This window comes from Phalacrocorax aristotelis, chromosome Z, assembly GCF_949628215.1.
Source record: "Phalacrocorax aristotelis chromosome Z, bGulAri2.1, whole genome shotgun sequence".
Classification (NCBI taxonomy): domain Eukaryota; kingdom Metazoa; phylum Chordata; class Aves; order Suliformes; family Phalacrocoracidae; genus Phalacrocorax; species Phalacrocorax aristotelis.
In genome coordinates, this window is record NC_134311.1 from 51,162,892 (window position 1) to 51,190,135 (window position 27,244).

Sequence of the window (27,244 nt, forward strand, 5' to 3'; positions counted from 1 at the left end):
CTGCCATTTCCAAGCACCCCCAGCACGTACTGCACTTCACCCCGGGCTACCTGAGCTCCGGTCACGTACGAAACGAAAAAAAAATATAATGCAGTGGGCGGGGAGGGGGGTAAACCCGGCAACGCCACGGACCGCAGGTGCCGTGACGTCACGCCCGCGAGGCTCCACCGCGCCTGTCCCCTGGCGTGCCGGCTTACGGCGCCATTCACCCCGCCCCGCTGACACCAGGGTCGCCTCCGCACGCTTTCGGGTTTAACAACAAACAAAAAAGCCGTGAAAACACTAGGATTTGTACACCTTCCTGAGTGAGACGACAAAGCACCGAGGGGTCCCCGGGGCCTGCAAGGCGACAAGCGACCGTTACCGGCCGGCAGGGTGACGAGCAGCCGTTATAATGGACGCCCCGCCCTCCGGCCCCGCCCTGCCGAGGCGGGGCCCGGGCCGCCCTTTGGCTCCCCCCGCCAGTCTCCGCATCGCGCCCCGGGGCGGCAGAGCGAGTGGCCGATGGATCACGGCGCGGTACCGCCTGCCTGGCGGCTGCGCCCGACCGGCGGCCAGCGGGACCAGCAGCAGGACCAGCAGCGGGACCGGCACCGCGACCGGCACCGCCCGCCGCCGCCGCGGGAGGACGGCGAGACGGGCGGGAAGAAGTGTTTGGGGCCGCGGCGGCGGCCGCTGGCGCTGGCCGAGAGCCGGGGAGTGCCGCTGGTGCTGCTGTACCTGCTGGGGCTGCGGGCGCTGGTGCAGGTCTCGCACCGGCAACTCCTGCGGCAGCCGCCCTCCGCCGGGCGCCCCGGCTTCAGCGCCTCCCGCGCCAGGTACGGCGGGGCCCGGCCGGGCGGGGCCGCCCCTCCTGCCCGCGGTAGCGGCGGCGGCGCCCCCCGGGGATGCGGCGGGCGAGCGGCGGGGAGCCGTGCGGCCTTGCCGTGCTTCGCCGGCCGCGGGGCAGGGTCTGCCCGGGCTCAGCCGGGGGTGGCGGGAGCTGCAACGGCCGCTCGCTCTCCGCGGGGGGCCCCGGAGGAGCGAGGGCGGGCGGCTGGCGGCGGCGGCAGCCCGGCCCCGTCAGCGGGACCCGCGGCGGCCAGTGCGGGCGCGGGCCGGGCCGCTGCCCTCGGTTGCCGGGTTCCTGCCCTGGGCAGCGCCCGTGCCTTGCCCTGCCCTGGCAGGGGCTCGGGGCTCGCGGGGGCGCTGCAGGAAGCGGGCAAAAATACCGCCGGGGCTCCAGCTCTCGACTGGGCTGCCTCTGAAGTGTCCTGTTCTGGGCGGTCAAACAATGCGTCCTCCACAGTTTGATTCTCTAGTATTACAAAGTGCCTAGTGCCCGGGAAAGCTTCTTTGCAAATTTCTAGTTGGTGTAAATCTTGCTCAGAATGTGCTTATTCAAGATGTTCAGGGAAGGGCACATACACACATGCAGGACCTTGCTGAAGATAAAAATCTTTAGCTTCCCTGTTCATCCTCCTGTCAAACCAAAAGGTTTGATATGTTAAAACCAGAAAACTAGCAGTTTGGTTTAATATTGGGATAGATAGGATGAGGAGCCCTGAGTAAAGACCATACTATGCACCCATTGCCGTAATGATCTTTGACATCTTCTAATAGCTTTAGTCTCTTCCCCTTACTGTGAGTTTTAAAATAGAATAATGTGCAGAAATGTTACAGTTGTAGGTAAGTAACATACTAAATGTTGAATGTGTTGATGCTCAATGTGTAATTTGTCTCTTACAGGGGCTATCTTGACAATATAACAGCAATTGGGCCCAGAACAGTTGGAAGTCCAGCAAATGAAATTCTTACAGTTAACTACCTCTTAGACCAAATCAGGGCAATAGAAAGAGAAAGCACAGATGCTCATAAGATCTCTGTAGATGTACAGAGGCCCACAGGCTCCTTCAGCATTGACTTTTTAGGAGGTTTCACTAGTTACTATGCAAACATAACCAATGTCGTAGTGAAGCTGGAACCCCGAAACGGAGCTGAGCATGCAGTGTTATCTAATTGTCACTTTGATTCCGTACCAAATACTCCAGGTAGGTCCACGTGTTCATTCTGCGTTCCTGTCTATTACATGAGCCACAGAGCTTGGCTCACTGTCTTCTATTACCAAGTAGCCTTTTAACCATGTGCTACGGTACTGCATATGTCAACTTGTCTGCTCGATTTCAGTGAGATTTAGTTTTTAGAGTAATAGGCTGATCCTATTAAAGTCAGGATTTCACTCTCACTTTCTGGTAGGCAGCAAGTTAGCATATTTAGATTTCTAGAAAGTTTGGTTATTTCTGTCTTTCTTGTAATTCACTGCTTATGCATGTAGTTCATGTGCTGCTTCCGCCTGTCGGTCAGGTCTTTCCATACTTCTGTACCAATTTAATTCTGGCTTTGCTTCCACAGGATGCTTTGTGCCAGAGACTGTTCCCACCCTCACTAACCAGCTTGTGTTTTCCCCTCTCTTTACCAGTATTGTACCTTATCTCAAATTTTTAGTGTGATATCCTTAAACAATGCCACTCCTCCCCCCCCGCCTCCTCCCCCCCCCTCCCCCCGCACTGAAAGCTACTGTCTCAAAAGAGTGGATAGTGATGAAGGATTAAGGTACTGTTGCCTTGGTAATGTCTACATCTCTCCCGCTGCTACTTTCACTGTTGTGTACTCTCTTATTCTTGTCCCTCTGTATTTTTATAAATCTAATCATGTTAAATAATTATTGCAGCAAGGGTGTAAACAGCTTTGCAAATACATGGTTTTAACAGTGTCGGGAAGGTGGGGAGCTGAAAACCGCACAAAAACATTTGTTGTAACGCTCAGCCACAGGTGTGTGTCTGTTACTGCAGTTGAAAAGTACCTACAGATTTCAGTCACCAGCAGTGGAGCTTTTCTTGAAGTTTCTTCATTTACACCTCACATGATACTTTATTTTTGGGGGTGAATGTTCTGTTCTTTAGCACATATAAATAGTCTTCATTATTGAGAAAACGGTTGAGTATTAGCTAGGGAACCAAAGCACTTGCTGTACTCTTTGTGCCTTTTTTCTGCAATCGAATAGTATGGAGAACTACTCTTTCTCCTCAATCATAAGCTTCACAACTGCATGATTATTACACATACTCTGTGATTTAGGAATGGCAGAGATGCTAATTACTGTATTTATAGTCTAAATATGGCTGCCTAGACTTAAAAAGAATACTTCACAAGCATAATACAATAATTACTGAAAACTGTCTTTAAATTGATGCTCTGTGTAAACTGTGTGTCTGCTTCTATGGGTTGCAACACAGGGTTAAGGCTACATCAATTACTTTCTTTACAGTTACTCCGACAGTAAAATATTTCACCAACCTGAGACAGAGGTGCCAAAAAATATCAGTTATTTGTATAGGATTATGCAGAAATCTGTGAGGGAGCTAGAAATCAGCCTGTATGCTTCCCCTTAATCACAAAGCAGCCTAGCCCTTTAGCACAGCAGTGAGAAACTATTCTGTCTTTTGTTTTCTTAGTGTGAAATGTGCACATAACCTAAGCAAGAACTTCTTGTTTTCTATTCTGTATTTCTCTAAGTTATTTGCTTACAGCTTTTTTTCATTAGCAAAAATGCATTATTTAACCAGAATCAGCAGGACTTGGTGATCCTGAGTGCCTCACCCAGAGAATGAGTAATCAGATAGGCAACTATAATCTGCTGTTGATCCTTATGCATTCAAAATGAGTAAACCATTAGAGCTTCAATGTTAGAAAGCTTGAGTACCTTGTGAAGGAAAAACATATACTGTAAACTCCTAAAACGTGTCTCTTGTTCTAATGGTTCTTGTTTTCAGTTTATATGGCCTATTTGATTAGTTTCTAACAAACTTCAAGGCAGAAACATCATTCAAGTTATTGTTGCAGAGGTAGCTGATAACATGGGTTTTTTAGGTTACTGATGTTTCCCATAAAATCTGTTTTAATCTCCCATCAGTTTTGCTGTGTATGAAGTATTTGAGGATGATCCTTCTTCTGTGAGCTTGTGCCATAGTCTATGGCTACATGGCCGCTTTAATGAGATGTAAAGCTGGATGTCTGTTGAAACCAGTAACATTTTTTTAGCTTCACAGCAAGGCGGATAAGTGATTAATCTCAGTGAAAACTATAATCACTTCTCTGCTGAGTTTTCAACACAGCATAAGTTAGATAAAAGAACTCAGAGTAGTTAAGAATAGACTATTGATCCAGGTAGCAGTATAATCAGGGCTTTAAATCATATATATTATGGGGGGCTTTTTGGAAAGCTTTGGGCAGAACAAGGCATTAATTTCTGAGAAAGAGATTAGAGAATAACATATGGGAAAGATTTTGGTTTTGTTTATTTATACTAAAGTACTTCCATACAATAAGCTGAGGCTAAAATTTAGACTGAGATTTGTGTTTGTATCAGGCATGTGCTTTTTTCATGGAAAGGCCAGATATGTTTAAATTTTGTAAAGTCACTAGCTTCGGAAAAGCTGCTTTTTCTGTGTAAATTAAATGGTTTTAGCAGCTAGTGAGTCTGCCCTAATAGCACGTTGAGGCCTGACTAACGATGCAGTCGTTGTCATCTCAGTGCACATCAGCATCATATGTGCAGCCCAGGCCTAAAAGAATGAGGTTAAATTTCTCTCTTTGCTCCCCGATTTTATTGATTAGAGTGGGGTAGGGCGATGCTACAGCTTCCACCAAAGAGAGGGAAATGGGGCAATGGGAAGCCTTGGCTAAAAGACGGATGCTTAATCTAGATAAAAATGGTGGGGCATGGGAGGGGCTGCAAGGAAGTGAGGGTAAGTCTAGAATAGTGTTGGATGAGGAACTCAAAGGGAACAGACTACTGGACTTGGAACAAAAGGGGTTTACTGTGAAGAAAGAAGGGTGATGGAAAGCATCTGACCATGAAAATACTATACTCTTAAAAAATGAGAGTATACGTTATAGTACTTTAAAGGTGTGAATTATAGTGTTTCCTTTGCTTTATTTTGCAATCTTGGCCTTACATTACTTTGAGTTTTGTCCACTTACTTGAATGTATTTTAACAGTGTGGAATGCTTTAGGGTGACTTGTGTGGGAATGTTTATTTTTTTAAAATTTGAGGATGCTGGGAGTGAAATTATGTCCTTGTTTATTCATATTGTTTTTAGAAAAATAATTATCACTTTGCTGGCTTAGTAACCTGGTTAGTCTACTTTTCTGGAGCAGTAGTATTGGATCTGATATCTTGTACTTTGTGTGCTCAACTTCAGAAATATTTCTTTCTTCTGTTGCTTTTAACTAGTATAGACAAAGGGTGCAAGCAGTAGCAGAAAATATACTAAAGCTTGACGTAATTGTACTTCTGTTAGATTAAGTTACTGCAATAGCATAAAGCTCTGGTCTTTGTTGCAATTCTGTTTGTTGTAAGCTGTACTATCCTGCTGATTATTTTAAGGTGCCAGTGATGATGCTGTTAGCTGCGCAGTGATGCTTGAAATACTTAACACACTTTCAAAATCATCAGAGTCCCTGCAGCATGCTATCATATTCTTATTTAATGGTGCAGAAGAAAATATTTTGCAGGTGAGACTATGCCAGAATTATAAAATTTATGTCAAAGCTGTGCATTAAGACTGACAAAGGAAAGAGTAACTGCAGATATGGTGTGTATTGAATCTGTTGAAATATCCGTTAAATACCAGCCTTAACATTCTGAGGAAAACGTATTTGATTTCAAAAGGAAAAATATACATAGAATAAAAATATTGTCTATATTAATTTCATTAGAAGACATGGATTTTCTGCATCTGTATTGTAAATTATCTGGCTGCCTTGTCCAGTCTTGACTTATGATCATACCTGACGGAAAATAACATGTAGGCTGGTCTGGAAGATATTTGACCTTTTTTTTTGTTTTGTTTTCTGATCAAGGCTAGTCACGGCTTCATTACACAACATGAGTGGGCCAAGTCAATTAGAGCTTTTATTAACCTGGAGGCAGCAGGTGTAGGCGGAAAAGAACTTGTTTTTCAAACAGGTATGAGCTTGCATTGTGCCCAGTTTCTACACTAGGATAATTTGATAGTAAACAGTGTATATCTGAAGGACTATTGAAAGTGATTCGGAAGCAGAAGACTGGAGAACCTCAGTGCCTTTTCTCCAATCCCATGCAGCAAATTATTTGCTCTACATCTTTAGATACATGTAAGCTAAAGCACTGCCACAGAAGTTCCCTCATAAGTGGGAAGCTTGTGTAGAACAGAATTACAGAAGTTGTGTTTCCCTTTTGCATCAAGGTAATAAGGAGAAAACCAGATTTGGATATTTTGCATATCTTGCATACTCATACTTTTATATGCTTCATTTAATTTTCACAGCAGTTATTTTGAAATATTTTCACAAAGATGTTGGCATTAGAACTCCATCTGCTGCTCAGGAAGCAGCACAACTTCTGTGTTTTTTAGGCTGCAGTTAAACTTGTGCTCCATCCTAGTTGGGCTGCAGACTTCCTTCTGCTGGAGCTGCTTAATTATTTGCTTGCATCGAATGCTTTAGTGGAGAGAGTTTAAACAACAATTTTGAGGTGTGGTACCTAGGTAATAAATTGGAAACCCTGCTAAAGGTTGTGACTTCTTCATTAGTGCTGTGTCTTTTTTGGGAGATAGCATATCCACTCTGCCACTGAACACTCAAGGCATCAGTGGTTTTATTTTTTTCTTCTGCAAGCATAACTAATCCTTTTTCTCAAGTGTGAGTCATTCAGCCAACACAAATGCACTTAGTATATACCCTGTGGGGCAGCAATGTTAAAACTCTAGTGAGTTCCTTTGTGTTATTTGTTTGTTACCATAAAGATACGTACCTTAACTGAAGTTCAAAAAGTATTTCTTGTGAACTTTCTGCTCATCTTTTGTTAGGACCTGAGAATCCTTGGTTGGTCCAAGCCTATGTAGTTGCAGCCAAACATCCCTTTGCCTCTGTGGTGGCACAGGAAATATTTCAAAGTGGTATTATCCCAGCAGATACAGACTTCCGTATCTACAGGGACTTTGGCAATGTTCCAGGTATGTTACCAGAAGACATGGCAAGGTGCATTATGCAATCGTTTATCTTATATTTATAACAAAAAGACTGTTCCGCAGACCATTATGTGAAGGTCCTGAAATTTGGTTTGTCTTTCCATTTGGGAGCATTTTTTTCTGCTTTTTTCCTAAGGCAAAAGCGTTCAGATTTGATTTGTCGTGTAGGTTGTTATGGGTGTTTTTTGGAGGCTGCTGTTTTCTAGAAAGAAACTACATAGAAGAAAAATTTCCTGAAAATCCGGAAAACGCTCCAGGAATTAACGGTTCACTATTAAATATTCTGCTTTGAAACATTTTGTTAATGATGCTAGTAATCTCCCTGCGGATATTAAATGTCTGTACCTAATGGATAAACCCAAATCATCATTTTTAAAGATAATGACTTAGTGACGAATGCATTTTTGTTACTTTTCTTTTTGTCATAGTCAAGCACCAGACAGCAGTTTTCGGTTTTGCTAACCTGTTTACAGTTTGCTCTCCATTCTGCAGAGAATGACCAGTGGGAAAAACTGTGGAACCCGCAATGCAAATACAATTCAAAAGAATGTAAACTTCTGTAAGATTCTTGCTGTCTGGCACAGGTTGTCCTTGGAGTTGCTTTCAAGAAAAGTTATATTCCTGAACTGATTCTTAGAACAAAACATGTTGGCATATTCTGAACTGTTACAAAGTATGCTTCTAGCCTGAAAATAAGTATCTGGTTTTGTACAATTTGTTTGGAATTGTACCTGTATCGTATGGTAAATGAATTTTCACTGACCTCTGCTTTTTCTAAACAAATAGGAATGCAATAATTGAGTTAAACTAGTTTGTTTCTTTTTGTCCACTGGTAGAATTGAGGTCTGATTTGTTAAACTTCTGCAAATTTGTGAGGATTGAGACTGCAGATAGCAGCTTTTGCATATGCAGCTGAGGGGGTGTGTGTTTGGGATACACTGAATGTATAATTAATCTTGCAGAAAAGCTTTTGTTGTTGTTTTATTTTTACAAATTATTTGGACTTTTAAATTAAGAGTTTTCAGACACTTGCTATTTGAAAAGCTGTTCATGAATTAGAAATTAAAAGAACACACCTGGTATTTTGAGACGGTGGTTCTATAGTTCCACAGTGCTACTTTTTACTACTTTTCAGTGTGGATCTCTATTGATGTTTTACTGTAAATGTTTGGAAAGCACCTTGTACATCTTCATCATCTCAGCTTCAAAAAAGAATTTTCATGTGTTTCTCCAGTAGAGTTCAGTTTGTGTACAGATGTCATGCAAATCAATACATTGGAAAGGACAGATATTTTAAAATGTTTTATAGGTGTCCTTTTTTAAATACACATGGAATCCCTGTTAGTCTTCCTTCAACAAAGCAGACTGTTTTGCTCATCTTTAAGGATTGTGAGTGGGCTATGAAGTAAAGCAACAATTTGTGTGAAATATATCTGAGGCTTTCACATGTTTGTTTTGAGGTTGTAGGTTTACATAATTTCAAATGTGCTTGTTCTCTCTTTGTAGGAATAGACTTGGCTTTTATTGAAAATGGCTACATTTATCACACAGAATATGACACATCAGACAGAATTTTAACAGATTCCATCCAGAGAGCAGGTTGGGATTTCAAGAATTTGGTAACTTACTAAAGAGTGGTGTTGTAGCTGCTTTTTCATTTTGCTGTAAGACTACCATCACAAGAAATTAATAATTTTAATTACACATTTAGAACATGCTAGACATGTTCTAAAGAACAAAGAATTAACTGAGTGCATGTCTTTAAAATACAAAGGAAATATGTTTGGTCAACTTGGGAAGATAAACTTTGTCAGCATCCAGTGATGTTGATTTGAAAGTAACTGTGGAACCTAATTAAGGTTAATAAGGTTATAATCTAGCCATTGATACCTGCTTGTTCAACATTCTGTGTTCTTTTTCTCTCAGTAAGTCCCTTATTGATAATGTTCATCATGAGAAGCTTATGGTTAAGTGGTGACATAGAGACTGATCTGCCAACAGAGGTTTTTGTTCTAGAATGGATCTCAATCAAACTTATGTGGTAGCACACAGACTGGATAAACAGGATTTATTTTCTCCTAACTGGTTGAGCTCATAGCAAGCTATTTGACAGGCTGCAGTAAAGAAAATTACAGTAAGACCTTCAGTTTTCCAGGAAAAACTTAACATAATCATAAATGCCTCCAGGATTTTGACCATTTCCCTCTTTAAGTTTATGCAGAAGCCAGCCTAGATGATCAGCATGAATAAGAGTTCTAAACACTTTCTTGTGCCAATGCAGTTGCAAGACAGAAAGTAACACTTCTAAATTCTTTTTGGAAAGATGATTTTACTGGTCATGCTGGTTACATAGAACATGTCTTGTTAAATGTGTCACAGCTGAAAAAACAAAACCAAAAAACCAAAAACAAACTACCCAGACAAAAGTTTTCAGCCAGTAAGCACTTTTTACAGGTCAAGTAAAAGCAAAATGAAAATTGAGAACAATTGTTCCTATTTGATTACACGTGTCTTGGCTGTACTATGGGAAAGAAGGGGGTTGGTACCTGTAGGATACAAAGGAAAGTAGCCTCCTTGTCTCCTACCTTACAGTCATCTAGGGAAGGAAAGGCGGGTAATTCATAGTCATTGAAACAGAGGGGTAACTAGTAGCAAGGAGAAGAGGAGAAAGATTAGGAAATTATAAAATGTTCTATGGGTTAGCCTTAAAGTCCAATGCTTTAATACCAGACCTGAGGAAGGGCTTATGGGCTGAAAGCTTGACTAGTCCCTTCATTGCAACATGAAGCTTCCCAAGTATACTTATTTTAGTGGCAGCTGTATAGATTAACTAATGAAAATACTGTGCAGTGCATACCATCAAATACCTATTTCAGAACAGTCAGTTGTATATTCACATCTTTGTTGAGGATACTTCAATACAGTTTTATTTTTAGGAACATTTACATTTAAAAGAATGCTGTGTATTAATTCATCAACCCTGATGTGGTTATGTTTGTATCTGCTTTTTTTAATAGGTGACAATATTCTAGCTGTCCTAAAATATCTAGCAACATCAGATAAGTTGGCTAAATCTTTTGAGTATCGACATGGAAATGTTGTGTTCTTCGATGTACTTGGTTTATTTGTCCTGGCTTACCCTGCTCGTGTTGGCACCATCATGAACTATATTACAGCAGTAGTTGCTTTTATTTATTTAAGCAAAAAAGTATTACAGCCCAAAACTAGAGGTAAGTCTAGTTCATAAAAAAAAATATCAATCACATTACTTTTTAACGAATAGCAATTAGATTAAGAAGTGTTCAGGCAATTAAGGCATCTTTTCAGATAAATCTCAGAAATAAATATTGTGTGCAGCATGCCATAGGAGTTTTGTGCAAAAAGACTTGCAAAGGAATAGGTTAAATGATTTAGACCATGCTGTTAAGAAATCTTCCAAGTGGGCTCCTCATGCAATTTTATTTTGGTCATTAAAGCAATTTTGCGGTGGGGTAATTACAGTCTTGATGATAATCTGTTGGAGAACATATGACTGTTGAATGAAACAACTTCTTTCATCTTCATAGCTATGCATAACCTGAAGAAATTCTTCACTGCATTCGGCTTAACACTGCTAAGTTGGGTCTGCACACTGGTGACTGTCCTTATAGTGGCAGTGTTCATCTCCATCATTGGACGGTCTCTTTCTTGGTACACCCATTTCTATGTTTCTGTGTTTCTGTATGGCACTGCAGCTGCGGCTAAGCTCATTCTTGTGCATACACTAGCCAAGAAGTTCTTTTACAAGGTGAGCTTGACTTCATTGCTAATGTTGAAGGGTATTGTAGTGTTAATCTCTGGAAGACTTAATTTTTGAGTTGATTAAAAAGGTGCAAAAAGTTTTCTGTATTGGACAGAAGTATTTAAAAGGTGCTGTAAAAATTACGTTATCTAAGTATAGGGATGCTCTGCTAAATCAGAGAGTTAAGAGCTTTGTGATTTAAGGCTTTCTCCCTGCTAATGACATGTAGGAGCTGCTTCAGAAAAAAAGGCAAAAGCCTAGTAGAATACAGTATAAGTACTGTTTCTTTCCTTATCTGCACCTTTCCTTCCTGACATCACTTCAGTGGTAAGAGTGCAGAGCAATAGCTGGAGAATTTAGGTCTTTTGATACCTTTCAATGTTCCTGATAATTACAAAATCTACATATGTACTTGAACATTCTTTGAATCTTACCGGATTCTTGCCTCTGAATATACTCGTATGACAGGTTCCCTAAATTTAATAATTTATTTTGGTGTGGTACCTCCTTATATATCTTAATATTTTTATTCTTTATTTGATCTAATTTATCATTTAAATTTTGTTGTGAAACTTGGAATTCCAGTCCTCTCTGTTTTATTCTGTTCTCTTGTTATGTGTGTTTTAATGGTGTTGTCATTTGTATTCATAACCTAAGCAAATAATATGGCTTTTTTTTTAGATGGTTCATATGAGAGCTTTTTTCTTTCATCTACCAGAATTTCTAGTTCTGTCATGCCCTCTTCTAATACAGTAATCTGTGCTGTTCAGACCTTTCTAAATGAAGCTGTTGTAAAAATTTGAGGAGTCACCATCTGTCTATGATTATTCTGATTTAGTTGTTTTGACCACAGCTGGAGATAGAACACAGATCTTGATAGTCTGTGTTCTTTTCTGCAGTAAGTAAAGGTCATTTAAGCCCCTGCAAGGCTTGGTGAGGATTTGGTGTTTCTGTTGCTGTCATTTTTCATGATTACTGTCTAGCTACCTCTTTTGCTTAGAATTCTTTTTTATGGACAAACCAACACAATTTAACTTGCGTAATAATGTCATAATAATAGCTTTCAACAATCTCGTATGTTTAGTTGATAATTTAATGGTTTTGTATTGAAAACAAATAGGGCCTTGATGTGGTGCCTTGAGGTACCTGACAGATATCACTCTTTCAGAGCAGAAGGCAACTACTTGAACCTGTTAGGTTTAGGTTTTAGGTGCAGTAACATTTAGTCATTCAGCTTGCTGTTACTTATCTTCTCAGCTGCTGGTACAAGCTTTGGGCAAGGGAATTTAGGAAACTGAAGTTGTGAGCCAATTCCAGCTTCATCCAAGTATTTGAAGAAGTATGTTTTTTAAAAATATGTATGTGGTGTTGTCCAAGAAATAAGGATTTTTCTGTGTGTTCTTGTGACATGTGATACATGGAATATGCTCAGTAATTAGTGTATTTGCTTTGTTGTTACAGAGTATGAATGAGCAGTACCTGGGAGATATTTTTTTTGATGCCTCATTGATGATTTGGTCTATAGCATTGGCTGTGGTTACTCATGTAGGCCTTTGTTCAGCATTCATTTGTACATTATGGGTAGCATTTCCTTTACTCACTAAGCTGCTGATCCATAAAGAATCCAGCCAAAAAGGTATGAGTTTTGAGGGGGGGAGGTTGTATTTCAAAATATCTTCCCCTACTGTTGTATACTGAGTGTTTTCCTCAAACTCTATTATTTAAGCAAAACGAAATCCCAAACTTTGAATTTGAATAGTCAAAGTAACCATGTCATGCTTTTGTAACAAGAAAAAATGTTCTTGAACTAAAGACAGTTTGAAAGTACGGAGAAGCTCTTTAAAAAAAATGGATGGAAAAACATCCTGTGTCTCAGGTTAAAAAGAATGATACTATATGGGGTTATTAATAAGTGATCAGATACTTTGAGGGACAGTAAAGGTTGTTTAAAAAATACTGTAATATTTAAATGTGTTTAGGACAGAACACCTGTTTAAATTTTTTTTTTTGTGATACAAGAAGAGTTTTGTGGTGTTCTTGCAAGCGTTATATTGGCATTCGCTATGCAAAATGAGATCCCCTTTCCATGAGGACCAGTATTGTGTGTCAGGCTTTGCAGCAGTATATGGATATATTAGTAAAGCTGTGTGTTTATGTCCTTTTAAGCTTTTCCCTTTTTTTTCTGTCCCCTATAGGTGCCACAATGAAGTTTGTCATGATGTACATGCTGGGAATGTTTGTTCCCTATCTGTATATGATGTATCTTAGTTGGACTGTATTTGAAATGTTTACGCCTATCATGGGACGAAGTGGTTCAGAAATTCTCCCAGATGTGGTGTTGGCAGGAATTATTTTGGTCATCACTATTATTCTGTCATCCTATTTTGTAAGTAGAATTTGCAAATGTTGTTTAGAATCAGTTTTTCTAAATCAATATTTGAAGTTAATGATAATTTGACAGTATCGTAAATGTTACCGGAAACTTCTAGATCAAAGATACCATGTTTTGTGTTAGTCAAAGAAAAGTCATCGAAGAAGGAGTAACAAAAATGTATCTGCTGTATGATGATGTAGTAGAGATTGGGATAAAATATGCTATTTAATGCTGGAGTTTGAACAGGCATTCATTTATGTGAAGTATAGTATGTGGCTGAACAATACGTATACTACACTTGAGGTTTTTTTTTCTGCTGCCCTTGCGACAAAGGTTCTAGGGTTTTGTTGGCAGATGTTTTTAAAAGTAGGAAATTTTTGAAAGCTCTGAGAAATACTCACTATATTCCTTTTGGTTTTAAATACTGAGATTACAAAGAAGTGTCTTGTGTCAGGTAGTACTTGCAATGATTCCTTTTTAATATATTTTCAGTTCCATAATTGGATTTGAGTTACATGAATAGTGTCTTACTGCTTAAGTCTTGCAGTTTTATAACTGGGATGTCTTTTTGTTTTCTAGATTAATTTCATTTACCTTGTCAAAAGTACAAAAACGACGCTATTAAGTTTAACTACTGTGTTTGTAGTCACTCTGATTCTCGTTTGTAGTGGAATCTTCTTTCCTTACAGTTCTGATGGGGCTAATCCAAAGCCTAAGCGAATCTTTCTCCAGGTAAGAAAAACCTTGCATATTGTATTGCTTGTGCCACTTTTTGCAAGAGTGTTTAGTTTTTTCAAAGCTTAACCTCTGCTCCACCCCAAAAAGAGTAACCTTCCCTTTTGTGCTTGATTTAAAAGCTGTAACAATTATTCCTGGGTTTGAAGGAATCGCTAATGTTTCCCTTGTTCAGTCTCTGTGTTCAGCTCATCTGTGTCAAAAAAGCAGGGATTTTTTAGGGGGTTTTAAGTGGGAGAGTTGAGTAAGCAATGGTAATTCAAGAAGTGAATGTGATGGGAGATGAACAAATACTTACAGGCACAGTCACCTTCTGAATTGTCGTGGTTTAGCCCCAATCAGCAGCTAAGCACCACACAGCCGCTCGCTCACTCCCCCCCATCCCAGTGGGACGAGGGAGAGAACCGGAAGAGCAAAAGTAAGAAAATTCATGGGTTCAGATAAGAACAGTTTCATAATTAAAATAGTAGTAGTAATAATGATAATGATGATAGCAATAATAATGAAAACAACAAGAGAGAGAGACTCAGAAACCCAGGGGGGGCAAAAAAAGTGATGGCAACCTCTCACCACCCACCAACTGACACCACCAGTCCCTGAGCCACGACTGCTGTTTCCCTGCCCAACTCACCCCGGTTTATATACTGAGCATGTCATCATGGCCAGTTTGGATCAGCTGTACTTGCTGTGCCCCCTCCCCTCCCAGCTTTTAGTGCACCTGGCAGAGTACAGGAAGATGAAAAGTCCTTGACTAGTGTAAGCATTGCTTAGCAAAACTGAAACATTGGTGTGTTATCAACGTTATTCTCATACTAAATCCAAAACACAGCACTGTACCAGCTACAGTGAAGAAAATTATCTCTGTCCCAGTCAAAACTATGACATGAATGTAGGTGTTTTTATGGTATGTTTCTTTTATCTGAGTAATTCTCTCTACATTTGCATAAATATGCAGATATTTGTTTAGTGCATACTGAAAATGCAGTAAACCTTAAGGATTGACATAGAATCATAGAATCGTTAAGGTTGGAAAAGACCCTCAAGATCATCAAGTCTGGTTGCTAACCTATTACTCCCAAGTCCACCACTAAACATATCCTCAAGCACCACATCTACCCTTCTTCTAAATACCTCCAGGGATGGAGACTCAAACACTTCCCTGGGCAGCCTGTTCCAATGTTTGACAGCGCTTTCAGTGAATAAGTTTTTCTAATGTCCAACCTAAACTTCCCCTGGCACAGCTTGAGGCTGCATTTCTGACTCTTGTGAACTGCACAAGCTCCATCTTTCTGTGTATACTATTATTTTTTTATTCTTCTAGCACACAAGCAGAAGATTTCATGATCTAGATGGAAATGTGGTTAAAAGTGATTCTGGCATATGGATTAATGTATTTGATTATAACGGAATATCTCACATAACTCCTCACGTACCTGAAATCAATGACACCATTAGAACTCCATGCGAGGAGCAGGCTCCTTTCTGTGGCCTTCCTTGGATTCTGCCAGTGCATTTCATGTTCCGGTTGGTGTGAACACAGCTTCACTTGAGCACTTACTGCCAAAGCACCTTGGCCATTTATGCAATCTTGCTTATGTAAGGGAAGAATAAGTAGGGCTAATACTGGTTTAAAAGTAAATAATCCTTCCACTTCAGAAGACACTTAAACTTCTGTCTAGGTGTAGTGTCTTCTGCCAGAATCTCTACAAGAGGTTGCTGGGTCTGCTGCAGGAGCTGTAGAAGTTGATGTATGGAAAACTGATGTCAGCACCAGCAGACAAAAAGGTGAAGGGGGGACCTTCTAAAGGGCAGTTCAGAGTAGACATGTGTATGACTCTTTCCTCCATCCCCCCTCACCCCAGCTGACAGCAGAGGAAGGCTAGAGTAGCTGGTGTCCACAGAAGAAAACAGCTGCTGTGACTGTTTCTCATACCCCAAGAATTGTGAGCAAAAGTGTAGCCATTTGAAGATGGAAATATTCTTATTTTATTGTTCTGTAAATTAAGGCCGATGAAGGTAATGCATGAACACACTGGTGGCTATTCTTCTATTAATATGCCCTTTAAATACTTGTCTGGCCACAAGCTGCTAATTTTACCTGCCTTTTGCTAGAATAAGTAGCTTTTGAATATTTCATTTAGTAACGGCACAGTTAGCTATACTATACAAAAAAAACTTCTTGGCTTCTTATACTTAGTATCTCCGAGTGTTGCACTGAAAGTCAGTTAAAACTTCTTTTTGTCTCTTACAGGAAAAACTGGTATCTTCCTGCTCCAGAAATTTTTCCAAGTAGCCCCGTTCACTTCAAAGTTCTATCCAAGGAGCTGATGCCCTGGAACTCTGTGAGGCTAAGCTTTGAAGTATCTGGTAAGTGACTGAACCTTCTGGTTTGATATTTGTGTTTATTTTTATGCCTACAACAAATCAGGTTTTGACTTCAGTACTGCAGGTTCTAATGCCATTCCCAAGATAATGAGCTTTGTGAGATTAGCATGAATTAATTCAGTTTCATAACAGTGGAAGCTATGGGTGTTGCCATTTTTATTTGGGGGACTGATAATGTTGTCTATTTTGAGTAAGCTTTGATCTTTTTATAGCAAGTCCTTTCTTAAAAGTCCATTTTGTAGCTCTGTCCCTCTCCTACACCATCATCTCATTTATCTTACCACTTAGAAATAATTGAAGCCTCTTCTGTAGAGAAGACAGTTGTATCATGTTTTGGAAGGCACAAATAGTAATACACAGGCAACATGCTACTATATAGGAAAATGGACAGTTATTCTACCTCTACCTGTTGATACATCTAGATACATATCCCTGCCTGCAGGTCCAAGCCACATGTCTTTGTATGTTCGGCCACATGAAGGTTCGGCTCTGTCCACTTGGTCACTCGGGGATGGTACGCCAGTTGCTAGCTTAGGAGGAGACTACTTTGTGTTTTACTCCCATGGGCTGCAGGCTACACCGTGGCGCTTCTGGATAGAACTGACAGTGAGTATGCTGCTGCTAGAAACCCGGTGATCCCTTGGTCTGCCCTGTTGTCACCATTTATGTGTTCTGATGTGAAAAATGTCGTAATAACTTTCTTAAGCTTTGCTTTATTCGATAGATCATAATTTTGCTTGTCGTCTTTTAATTTGTCCCTCAACTTGATGACAGCTCACATATATTTTTGATGCTTAGTACACTAACTTGCCAGACAAAGAAGATATTCTCCTTTGGCTGTCTCCATGGTCTTAGTTTGAAAGTTTGAATTTCTCTGACCTTAGCCTTATAGTTCCTCAAGTTTTATCTTTATGACTGTTATTTCAGAGTTCTTTTTCATATTGTGAGTAGTTTCCTCTTCATGTATTTTGTTTGCTTGGTTTGGGGGAATTACAGGGAGTCCTTGGTGGGAAACTTATCTGCCTTGAAGCTGAAGAGGGTTGTAAAAGCTTTGTTTTCTAAATTTTCATTTACATTATTTTTCAGTTGGAAGCAAGGCTTCCAGCATTGCTGTTCCAGTGTGATTTATGATATCCAACCACCTCTTCCCCCGTTAACTTGCCAGCAAAGAACTTTTTGCAGATCTGTATGTTTTTATTATAGTTTTAACAGTGCCTTATTCTTTGAGTAACTTACAAGAACCTTACAAGTTCAGAAAGTCCCTGGTTCCTTCCTGGATCAAGCAGTCCAAACACTTAACCAAAAAATTCCTCTGAGGGTACTTGATAAAGGCAGACAGGAATCGGCAGTGTGACAAGCTTTGCAAGATTGATAATGGCAAAGCTAGGCGGAAAAGGCTTTTCATCCTTAAGGATTTCAATAGAAGGATCAGTATAAATGCTATGTTGGAGACCATGTCTTGATCTGTCAGCAAAGCTGACAGAAACGTTGAAGTTAAAGCATGTACAAGCTATGTAACAAGTCAGAGGCACTGTGATTTAGATACCTAGTTGCAAGTTCAATTCAAACTGAACTTATGTAATCAGACTGATATGTTTGAAGATACAAAGTGTCTTAATGCATAGGACAAAGAATTGCAGGATGAAGTTTGTTGCATAGATATTAAGTCTGTAGAAAAGTACATCTGGATTGATCTTATGTTTAAAAGCCTTAAACAATCATAAAGACTCTTTTGTCCTTTTCTCACTTTCAGGCCCCAGAAAAGCCTTCTGATGGAATAGTCTCCCTTGCCATAGCAGCACATTACTTTTTTGGGGAAGATCAGAAGTCGCCTCAACTCTCTGCCTTACTGGAGAGGCTTCCAGACTGGACATTTTCTTCTGGTTGGTCCTGTACTTACGACCTTTTTCTCTATTAATGTTGACAGTAATGCAGCACTCACAGGATAATATCTCTGATGCAGAATGCTGTGGTAGCAAACATGTTCTAACAAGGTGCAAGAGACTTTCACAAGAATTTAAAGTTCTCTGGCGACAAATGGTGTTTCTTTGGCAGTATAACTATTTAAAGACTACTGCTATCTTGGGGATATAATGATACTGTGTGTCAATGTGAATACAGTTTACCTTGGTTCTTCCACTGAAATGGCGGTTTGACTAGGGGATTTCTTAATATGACAGCTGCATTTGAGGGGGTAGCGTTAGCGTAATATGATGGCAGTTGTAATGAAAAGGCCTAATGAAATTATTTTGATGCTACATAAAATACGGCTGTACTTCATGCCCATATGAGAACTGTTGCCTACCAATCCTATCCGTCCTGTTAAAGTAAAACCTTCATCGGAAAGATGCTCTTTCACATGGTGCAGGGCAGAGGTGGCAAATTCCTAAACATTACTGTTGTCACTGGATGAAGTCACTGAAAGCTATGATGCTTGTGTAGGATGCTTGCATTCCCAGTCCTTGGCAAACACACAATGCCAAAAAATGAGTGTTATGATGGAATGTGGTAATTATTTATCTAGATTATCTTTTCCAAATAATACGTTTCTGTTAAAAACTTAGCTCCTACCCTTTTGCCTGTCTCTTCAGTGTTACGACTTGAGTGGGTAGGTTTGACTTGATGATCATCTGTAGTTTTGTTTCTGTTGGGATCTTTCAGTATCAGCATATAAGAATGAAACTTCTCTCTTATATGTAAGAGTGCTAAGACCCCACTCCTTGATGTGGATGTCTTATAATTAATCTACTTTAAATTTCAAGTTATCTTCCAATTTATTAGAATTGGCTGATTTGTGATACGTCCTCCGGAGAGACTTGTGGTAATGTGACTGAATTGCACTTTGCTGATACATTTAACTGTTTCTTAAAATACGGCTTGCTTTCCACAAGGAAAAATACCAAGAGTAATCTTTAAAAAAATGTCTAATATCTCTGGATTGCTCTTGTTTTATTTCCACAGGATGGGTTCTATAAATGGCAGTGAGTGATTTAGAATATCTTCCAGTTTCAATTGACAAGCTTTGAGTTCAGAAGCCACTGACGTCTTTGTTATTTTATACTCCCAGTTTTTTTCCATGCAATGTAATAGTTTCTGAAATCAAAGAACTATGTGTACCTGAAGAAACTACTTCATGCTTTTTTTCAAGCTCTATATAAAACATGCTGTGACATCAATACCACACTACAAATTGTGCAGATTAGTATTTTATTAATCTTGTGAGTATTGCCCAATCACATGCAAAGCAGATTTTGTGCAGCCATCAGAATTTTGTGTGAAAGTATGCTAGTACTGGAAGGTTTGCAGGGCATGTGAAAGGAAATTTTGTGACACTTTAGTTTGTATGAGCTGTGATGGGCAGCAGCTCCCCAATCAGGTATTTTTCATTTTGAATTATCCTGTAGTTGTGTACAGTAGCGGCAAGAACTAGTTTAATTTGTTGTGAGGTACATTCACAAAGATTGTCAACTGACTCATGGGCTAGGGCAAGAGGTTTAATTACTGTAATCATAATGAACTGGCCATCAGTATCTGAAAACCAGTGGGTCTTTCTACATTAACATGTGCATTAATCATCACTCAGTTGTATCTGATTTGAAACTACAGTCCCTATATTACACATTTATGTTTTTTTTTTAAAGTGCTATTAATGATTTGGAAAACAGTTTAGTTCATAACTCTTGTTCTTGAATCTCAAAAAATGTTTTGTACTGTACTCTAGCTGGTGCACAGCTAGTTAACTAAAGCTGCACTGATATTTACAATTGTCTTCTGTTTTGATTTTTATCTTGTGTTTTGCCTCTGTAAAGCTTCGAAAAAGTGCCCTGTGAAGAATTTGTACTGGGAGCCAAAAATATAAAAAATGCCTGTTAGCAATTTCTGCAACTTCACTGAAGCAATAACTTCTGCTAACTCAGGGTTTGACCTTTATTAAATTTAATTATGAGGGATTTGTAGTTTGTTATAAATGTCTTTCTAAATAAAAGCAAAACTTCAGTGCAACTTGATTTTTCAGTGTGATTAAAGGCATATTTGGGTTGTTTTTACACAATGCACTGTTTTACTTAAGCTTGGAGTAGAAATACTGCTAAGTGATAATGGAGTTAGACAGCTAGAGTTAGAGCTATGTGGAAGATATTTATTGCCAAAGAATGTAAAGATTATCTGAGCTGAGAAACATTAAAACGAGGGCCCTGGCTGGCTGCCTGTGGTGGAAGGCTCTTCTTGAAACAAGATGTGGTATGGAAGAGTCACTGGTAGTGAAGCTATGTATTCTTTGCAAAACTGAGAGTTGAGAGCAAATTTATTTTTGATCACAGGTAGAGAATTGTAGTTATACAATCTAATACTGCATTAGAGTGTGACCGTACCTTCAGATTGCCTGTCACGTAGAAGTATGCATTTGAAGAAAGGAAATGTTGGGATAGGTGCACTGAACAGGAGAATTTTGACTATCATACAAAAAGTACAGACTGTTGAGCTGAGCGGAGCTGTTTAGTGTTAGCAAGACCTGTCTTTAATATCTGTTCAATCTAGGTTGGGTTGCAAACCTGTTGGAAAAACACATATCAAATAGACAAGATCTAACAAGTCCATACAGAGCTAATAGTAGCATGTGGCACATAGCTGCTGAAGAGTTCACCTGCATGGTAATGCTGTTCAGTACTTTTTTCCTTGAGGGCTAAACCTGATCTGGTTCTTAATAATAATCTGGAAGAAGCCTTCAGGATGACCCATCTTAGAACTTGATATGTGGCCTTTGAAGGATGATTAAAAAGCTGTGCAAGATCAGTAACCCTGAGTGCTGTCACAAACTGTGTGGTTAGACAGTGTGAAGTTTTGTGACCTCTTTTTGAAGATAGAACATAGATTCTCAGTGTTCATGAAGATCTGATCCAGTCTCTGAGGATAAATTAGTCCTAGAAATTAGTCAGGCTTCCTTCTTCACTACAGAAGAGGTTCTGTTGGGCTATGACACTTTATGGTTCTGTCAAAGCTGCAGATGCCGCTTGAGAACATGCCACAAATAAAGCTGAGATGAGCAGGAAGTATGACTGTTTAGAGATATCTAGTCACTGCTACCTATCTTTCAAGTAGGCTGTCAAGCTTGGTCACAACAACACCATGCAAGGCTACGGGCTTGGGGAAGAGTGGCTGGAATGCTGTCCAGTGGAGAAGGACATGGGGGTGTTTGTTGACAGTCGCCTGAACACGAGCCGGCAGTGTGCCCAGGTAGCCAAGAAGGCCAACAGCATCCTGGCTTGTGTTAGGAATAATGTGGCCAGCAGGAGCAGGGAAGTGATCGTGCCCCTGTACTCGGCACTGGTGAGGGCGTAACTTGAATATTGTGTTCAGTTTCGGGCCCCTCACTACAAGAGGGACATTGAGGTGCTGGAGCATGTCCAGAGAAGGGCAACGAAGCTGGTGAAGGGTCTGGAGAGCAGGTCTTATGAGGAGAGCTTGAGGGAATTGGGGTTGCTCAGCCTGGAGAAGAGGAGGCTGAGGGGAGACCTTCTTGCTCTCTACAACCACCTGAAAGGAGGTTGTGGTGAGGTGGGTGTTGGTCTCTTCTCCCAGGTCACTAGCGATAGAACAAGAGGAAACAGCTTCAAGCTATGTCAGGGGAGGTTTAGATTGGATACTAGGAAAAATTTCTTTACTGAAAGAGTGGTCAGGCATTGCCACAGGCTGCCCAGAGAGGTGATGGGGTTGCCATCCCTGGGGTTAGTTAAGAGATGTGTAGATGTGGCACTTCAGGGCGTGGATTAGGAGACATGGTGGTGTTGGCTTGACAGTTGGACTTGATGATCTTAAAGGTCTCTTCCAACCTTAATGATTCTATTCTAAAAGTGATGGTAACAATTATCCTCAGAAATGTGATTCGACTTAAGTGGTTTTCCAAGTATATCCTGTGTGAGAACATTTTTTTTTTTTAAAATGGGTAGCAAGGAAGCCAGCATTGTTGCTGTTTTTCAGAGGCTGTTAGTTTTGTACAGGATCAGAACCAGATCAAGAAAACTTGATGATATGCAAATACTGGTGGAGGCGGAAAACAGACATCTTTCTATGCCATTAAATGCTAAACAAAGTAGGCCAGGCTGGAAGGAACCAGAGGAGCCAGTTTTATGTGAGCTGGATATGCAAAGGGAGAGGAGAGATAGTGAGTTGGAATTTCATAGAAAATGTTGACCCCCAACTGATGAAATGGCCTGGTTTTCCTATGTTTAGGTTGAGGTAATAGTGCATGTTTGTAGATTAATAAACCTTTTGTGATGGGTTAACTGTGGCTGCCTGCCAGGTGCCCACCAAACTGTTCTCTCACACCCTGTCCTCAGCAAACCAGGAGGAGAAAATAAGATGGAAAACCTCATGGGTTAACACAGGGAGATTACTCACCAGTTACCGTAGTAGACAAAACAAACTGGCCTTGTGGAAAGTTAATTTATTTATTGCTAATCAAAAACAAAGTAGGATAGCAACAAATAAAAATACAATAACACCTTCCCCAACCTCCCCTTTCTTCCCAGACTCAACTTCACTCTTCTATCTCTTCTTCCACAGTGGTGCAGAGGATCAGGGGTTGGGTCATGGTCAGTCCATCAAGGTTCCTCTCTGCTGCTCCCTCCTTCCACCTCAGTGTTCCCCTGCTCCAGCATGGGGTCCCTCACACAGGCTACAGTCTTTCATAAACTGCTCCAATGTGGATCCTCCTCTTGATGCGGTAGTCCTTCAGGAACAGGCTGTTCCAGCATGGGCCACGGTTCCTGCCAGGAAAACAGCTCCTGTGTGGCCTCTCTGTGGGCTGCAGCTTCCTTCAGGGCTCATCCACCTGCTCTGGTGTGGGGTTGTTGTGGTTCAGCCTCAGTAGGCATCTGAACACCACGCAGCCCCTTGCTCACTCCCCCCACGCGCGGGGGATGGGGAGGAGAATCAGAAGAGCAAAAGAACTTGTGGGTTGAGATAAGCACAGTTTAATTATTTTTATTGTAATTATTATAATAATCATTATTATTATTATCACAATAATATAATAAAATTGAAAAAAAAAAAAAAAGAAAAACCAGAACCACAAATTATACAACCGCTTGCCACCTGCTGACTGACGCTGCGCTTGCTGCCTCCCTCCCCCAGCCACCTCCTCCCAGGTAACATACTGGGCATGGCGTTACATGATATGGAATATCCCTTTGGCCAGTTTGAATCTGCTCTCTTGGCTGTGCGCCCTCCCCTCCCGGCTTTTTGTGCACCTGGCAGAGCATCGGAAGCTAGAAATGTCCTTGACTAGTGCAAGCGCTACCCAGCAACAACTAAAACATCTGTGTGTTATGTCAACATTTTTTTCATACCATGTCCAAAGCACAGCACTATGGCAGCTGCAGTGAAGAAAATTAACTCTATCCTAGCTAAAACCATGACAGTATCCACCCCTTATTCCATATCATTTACATCATGCTCAGGTCCCATACTATCCAATACAATTTCAACAACCCCTACCTGCCTTCTCATCCTTTAACAGAATATACAGATTTCGTTTATCATTCCTCTACTCCGTGGACCACCCCTGTAAAATGCCTGTGAAATGTCCATTGAGTTCATTTAGTCCATGACTTTGGGTTCCATCTATTGTACTAGTCTTTCAGAGAGGGGCTGTGTGTGGTGTTGGATCGTTGCATGCTGAAGTCAGTCCTCGTTCCATCACCGCTGCCACTGTTATTCCTTGTTTTATCACCGCTGCACTTTGCTTGGTTCAATGAAAGTTCATTGTTTTATTAATTTGGGAGATTCCCACCATGATACCATTGATATGGCATATAGCAACCATAGTAGTGATGACATACAACATTATATAGCAATTAATAGTATACCATTCAGGTCATTGTCTGTTTTTACCCAAAAGCAAATCCCTATGAACCACACCAGACTCCTCCATCCTCCCGCATGGGCACCCCTTGGTGCCCACCAAGTGCACCCAGGTCCTCAAGCAAAAGCAGTCCCATGAATGGTTTTGCCTTTGCCTGAGGCAGGAAGAACCCAGACTGTTTTGCCCAACATATTTTTTACGTGCACTACAGGGACTCTGTCCCCTTCCACAGTATGTAGGATTTCTGACTGGGCAGGGTCAGCTCAATTGGCAGATCCCCTCGTGTTGACTAACCAGGTGGCTTTTGCTAAACGTGTATCCCAGTGCTTGAATGTCCCACCCCCCCATTGCTCTCAGTGTAGTCTTTAACAGTCCATTGTACCGTTCAATTTTCCTGAAGGCTGGTGCGACAGGGATGTGATACACCCACTCAATGCCGTGCTCTTTGGCCCAGGTGTCTAAGAGGTTATTTCGGAAGTGAGTCCCATTGTCTGACTCAATTCTCTCTGGGGTGCCGTGTCACCACAGGACTTGTTTTTAAAGAGCCAGGATAGTGTTCCGGGCAGTGGCGTGGGGGACAGGATATGTCTCCAGCCAGCCAGTCGTTGTGTCCACCACTGTAAGCACATGGCGCTTGCCTTGGTAGGTTTGTGGGAGTGTGATATAGTCAATTTGCCAGGCCTCCCCATATTTATACTTCAGTCATCGTGCCCCGTACCACAGAGGCTTTACCCACTTCGCTTGCTTGATTGCAGCACATGTGTCACATTCGTGGATAACCTGCACAATAGTGTCCGTAGTCACGTCCACCCTGTGATCACAAGCCCATCTGCATGTTGCATCTCTCCCTTGACGGCCTGAGGTGTCATGGCCCCACTGAGCTGGAATTAATTCACCCTTATGCTGCCAGTCCAAACCCACCCGAGCCGCTTCAGTCTTAGCAGCCTGATCTGCCTGCTGGTTGAAGTTCTTCAGTGGCCCGACTCTTGGGGATGTGAGCATCCCTGTGACGTACCTTTACAGCCAGCTTCTCTACCTGGGCAGCAATATCTTGCCACAATGCAGCGCCCCAGGTGGGTTTGTGCCTCTGCGCTGCCAGTTGCTCCGCTTCCATTGCTGCAACCACCCCCACAGGGCATTTGCCACCATCCAGGAGTCAGTATAGAGATAGAGCACTGGCCACTTTTCCCATTCAGCAATGTCTAAGGCCAACTGGCTCGATTCATCTCCTCCTTCAGCAGTTTCTGTGACTTGCCATATAGGACTCCATACAGCAGCCTTCCATCTCCAATGCTTTCCCACACCACAACAGGACCCATCAGTGAACAGAGCATGTTGCTTCTCATTTTCTGGCAGTTTGTTATAGAGTGGGGCTTCTTCAGCATGTGTCACCTCCTCCTCTGGTCATAATCCAAAATCTTTGCCTTCTGGCCAGTCCATTATCACTTCCAAGATTCCTGGGTGACCGGGGTTTCCTACTCGAGCCCACTGGGTGATCAGGGCAACCCATTTACTCCACGTAGCATCAGTTGCATGGTGTGTAGAGGGGACCTTCCCTTTGAACATCCAGCCCAGCACTGGCAGTCGGGGTGCCAGGAGCAACTGTGCCTCAGTACCAACCGCTTCTGAAGCAGCTCAAACCCCTTCATGTGCTGCCAATATCTCTTTTTCAGTTGGAGTATAGCGGGCTTCGGACCCTCTGTATCCCCGACTCCAAAACCCTAGGGGTTGACCTTGGGTCTCCCCACGTGCTCTCTGCCAGAGGCTCCAGGTCGGGCCATCCTCCCCGCATGCAGTGTAGAGCACATTTTTTACATCTTGTCCTGCCCAGACTGGCCCAAGGCCTACTGCATGAACTATTTCTCGTTTAATCTGTTCAAAGGCCTGTTGTTGCTCAGGGCCCTATTTGAAAATATTCTTCTTCTGGGTGACTTGATAGAGAGGGCTTACGATCAGACTGTAATTTGGACCGATGACGCTGCCAGTCCCCAAGCCACAATTGCTGCCTGCCTCCCCCAGCCACCTCCTCGCAGGTAACATACTGGGCGTGATGTTACATGATACAGAATATCCCTTTGGCCAGTTTGAATCTGCTCTCTTGGCTGTGCCTCTTCCCCTCCCGGCTTCTTGTGCACCCGGCAGAGCATGGGAAGCTGGGAAAGTCCTTGACTAGTACAAGTGCTACCCAGCAACAACCAAAACATGTGTGTTTTATCTCAACATTGTTTTCGTACTATGTCCAAAGCACAGCACTACGGCAGCTGCAGTGAAAAAAATTATCCCAGCTAAAACCATGACAGGGGTTGTCCACAGGCTACAGCGTGGATATCTACTCTGACATGCTCCACAAGGGGTTGCAGGGGGACAGCCTGCTTCACCATGGTCTAAAGAAGATTCAACTGCTAAACAACAGTAGCATAGAAGTAAGATACTAATATTAAGAAGTTAGTATATCAGTTGCTTGTACAGATCCACAGGCTGCATGGGATCTCTGCTCCAGTTCCTGGAGCAGTGGCTCCTGCTCCTCTTTATGGGCCTGGCTGTCTGCAGGACACATCTTCACATCTTTTTTTCCTCTCTCACAGCTGCTGCGCAGCATTTCTTACCCCTCCTTAAATTTATCAGAGAGGAAGCACCAGCTTGGCTGATGGCTCATCTGTGGCCCCTGGCGGGTCTGCTGCAACTGGCTGTGTCTGACAGAGGGGCACCTCCTGGGCTCTACACACCAAGGCCACCCCTGCAGGCCCCATGCTACCACATCCTTGCCACCGAAACCCAGTACACCTCTTTTCCAAACAAGAGGTGGGTGTAAATTCAATGACGCACTAATAAAGTAGTTTTTAACTTCAAAGCTTGATACATTCATCCTGTAAAACAGGCCACAGGGGTATAATGTGGCAAACTAAAACAATCTTCATCGGGCAGTTTCTCTGAGAACTTTGATTCTCTCAGACAACCTGCTTGAATTCTGGTTATTTACTGTCAATGGCTTTAAGTCAGAAATAGTTATTTTCCACAGGAGTAACTTCAAGTAAAGTTGAATACACTTGTCTTT

At 41.6% G+C, this 27,244-nt stretch overlaps 1 protein-coding gene across 2 annotated transcripts; it reads left to right on the forward strand.

The window, feature by feature from the left end:
* Positions 1-317: 317 nt before the first annotated feature.
* Positions 318-27,101, forward strand: ERMP1 (endoplasmic reticulum metallopeptidase 1). 2 transcript variants are annotated; one of them, XM_075079467.1, is made up of 16 exons: positions 318-818; positions 1,729-2,030; positions 5,430-5,557; positions 5,906-6,011; positions 6,892-7,038; positions 8,560-8,652; positions 10,071-10,283; positions 10,620-10,840; positions 12,296-12,470; positions 13,030-13,220; positions 13,788-13,940; positions 15,265-15,467; positions 16,195-16,310; positions 16,771-16,934; positions 18,082-18,211; positions 26,775-27,101. In XM_075079467.1, the coding sequence occupies exons 1-16, from the start codon at positions 505-507 to the stop codon at positions 26,999-27,001; spliced, it is 2,883 nt and encodes a 960-aa protein (XP_074935568.1). In that variant the 5' UTR covers positions 318-504; the 3' UTR covers positions 27,002-27,101. The 2 variants fall into 2 exon arrangements, with proteins under 2 accessions (XP_074935568.1, XP_074935567.1); XM_075079466.1 differs by lacking the exon at positions 26,775-27,101 and having other exon boundaries at positions 443-818; positions 18,082-20,335.
* The last annotated feature ends 143 nt before the right edge of the window (positions 27,102-27,244 follow it).

Coding starts and splice junctions, on each gene's coding strand:
- ERMP1 (XM_075079467.1), top strand. CDS start 505: ATGGATCACGGCGCGGTACCGCCTGCCTGGCGGCTGCGCCCGACCGGC. Junction 6,012..6,891: donor AGAACTTGTTTTTCAAACAG/GTATGAGCTTGC, acceptor ATCTTTTGTTAG/GACCTGAGAATCCTTGGTTG. Junction 10,284..10,619: donor ATTACAGCCCAAAACTAGAG/GTAAGTCTAGTT, acceptor TCATCTTCATAG/CTATGCATAACCTGAAGAAA.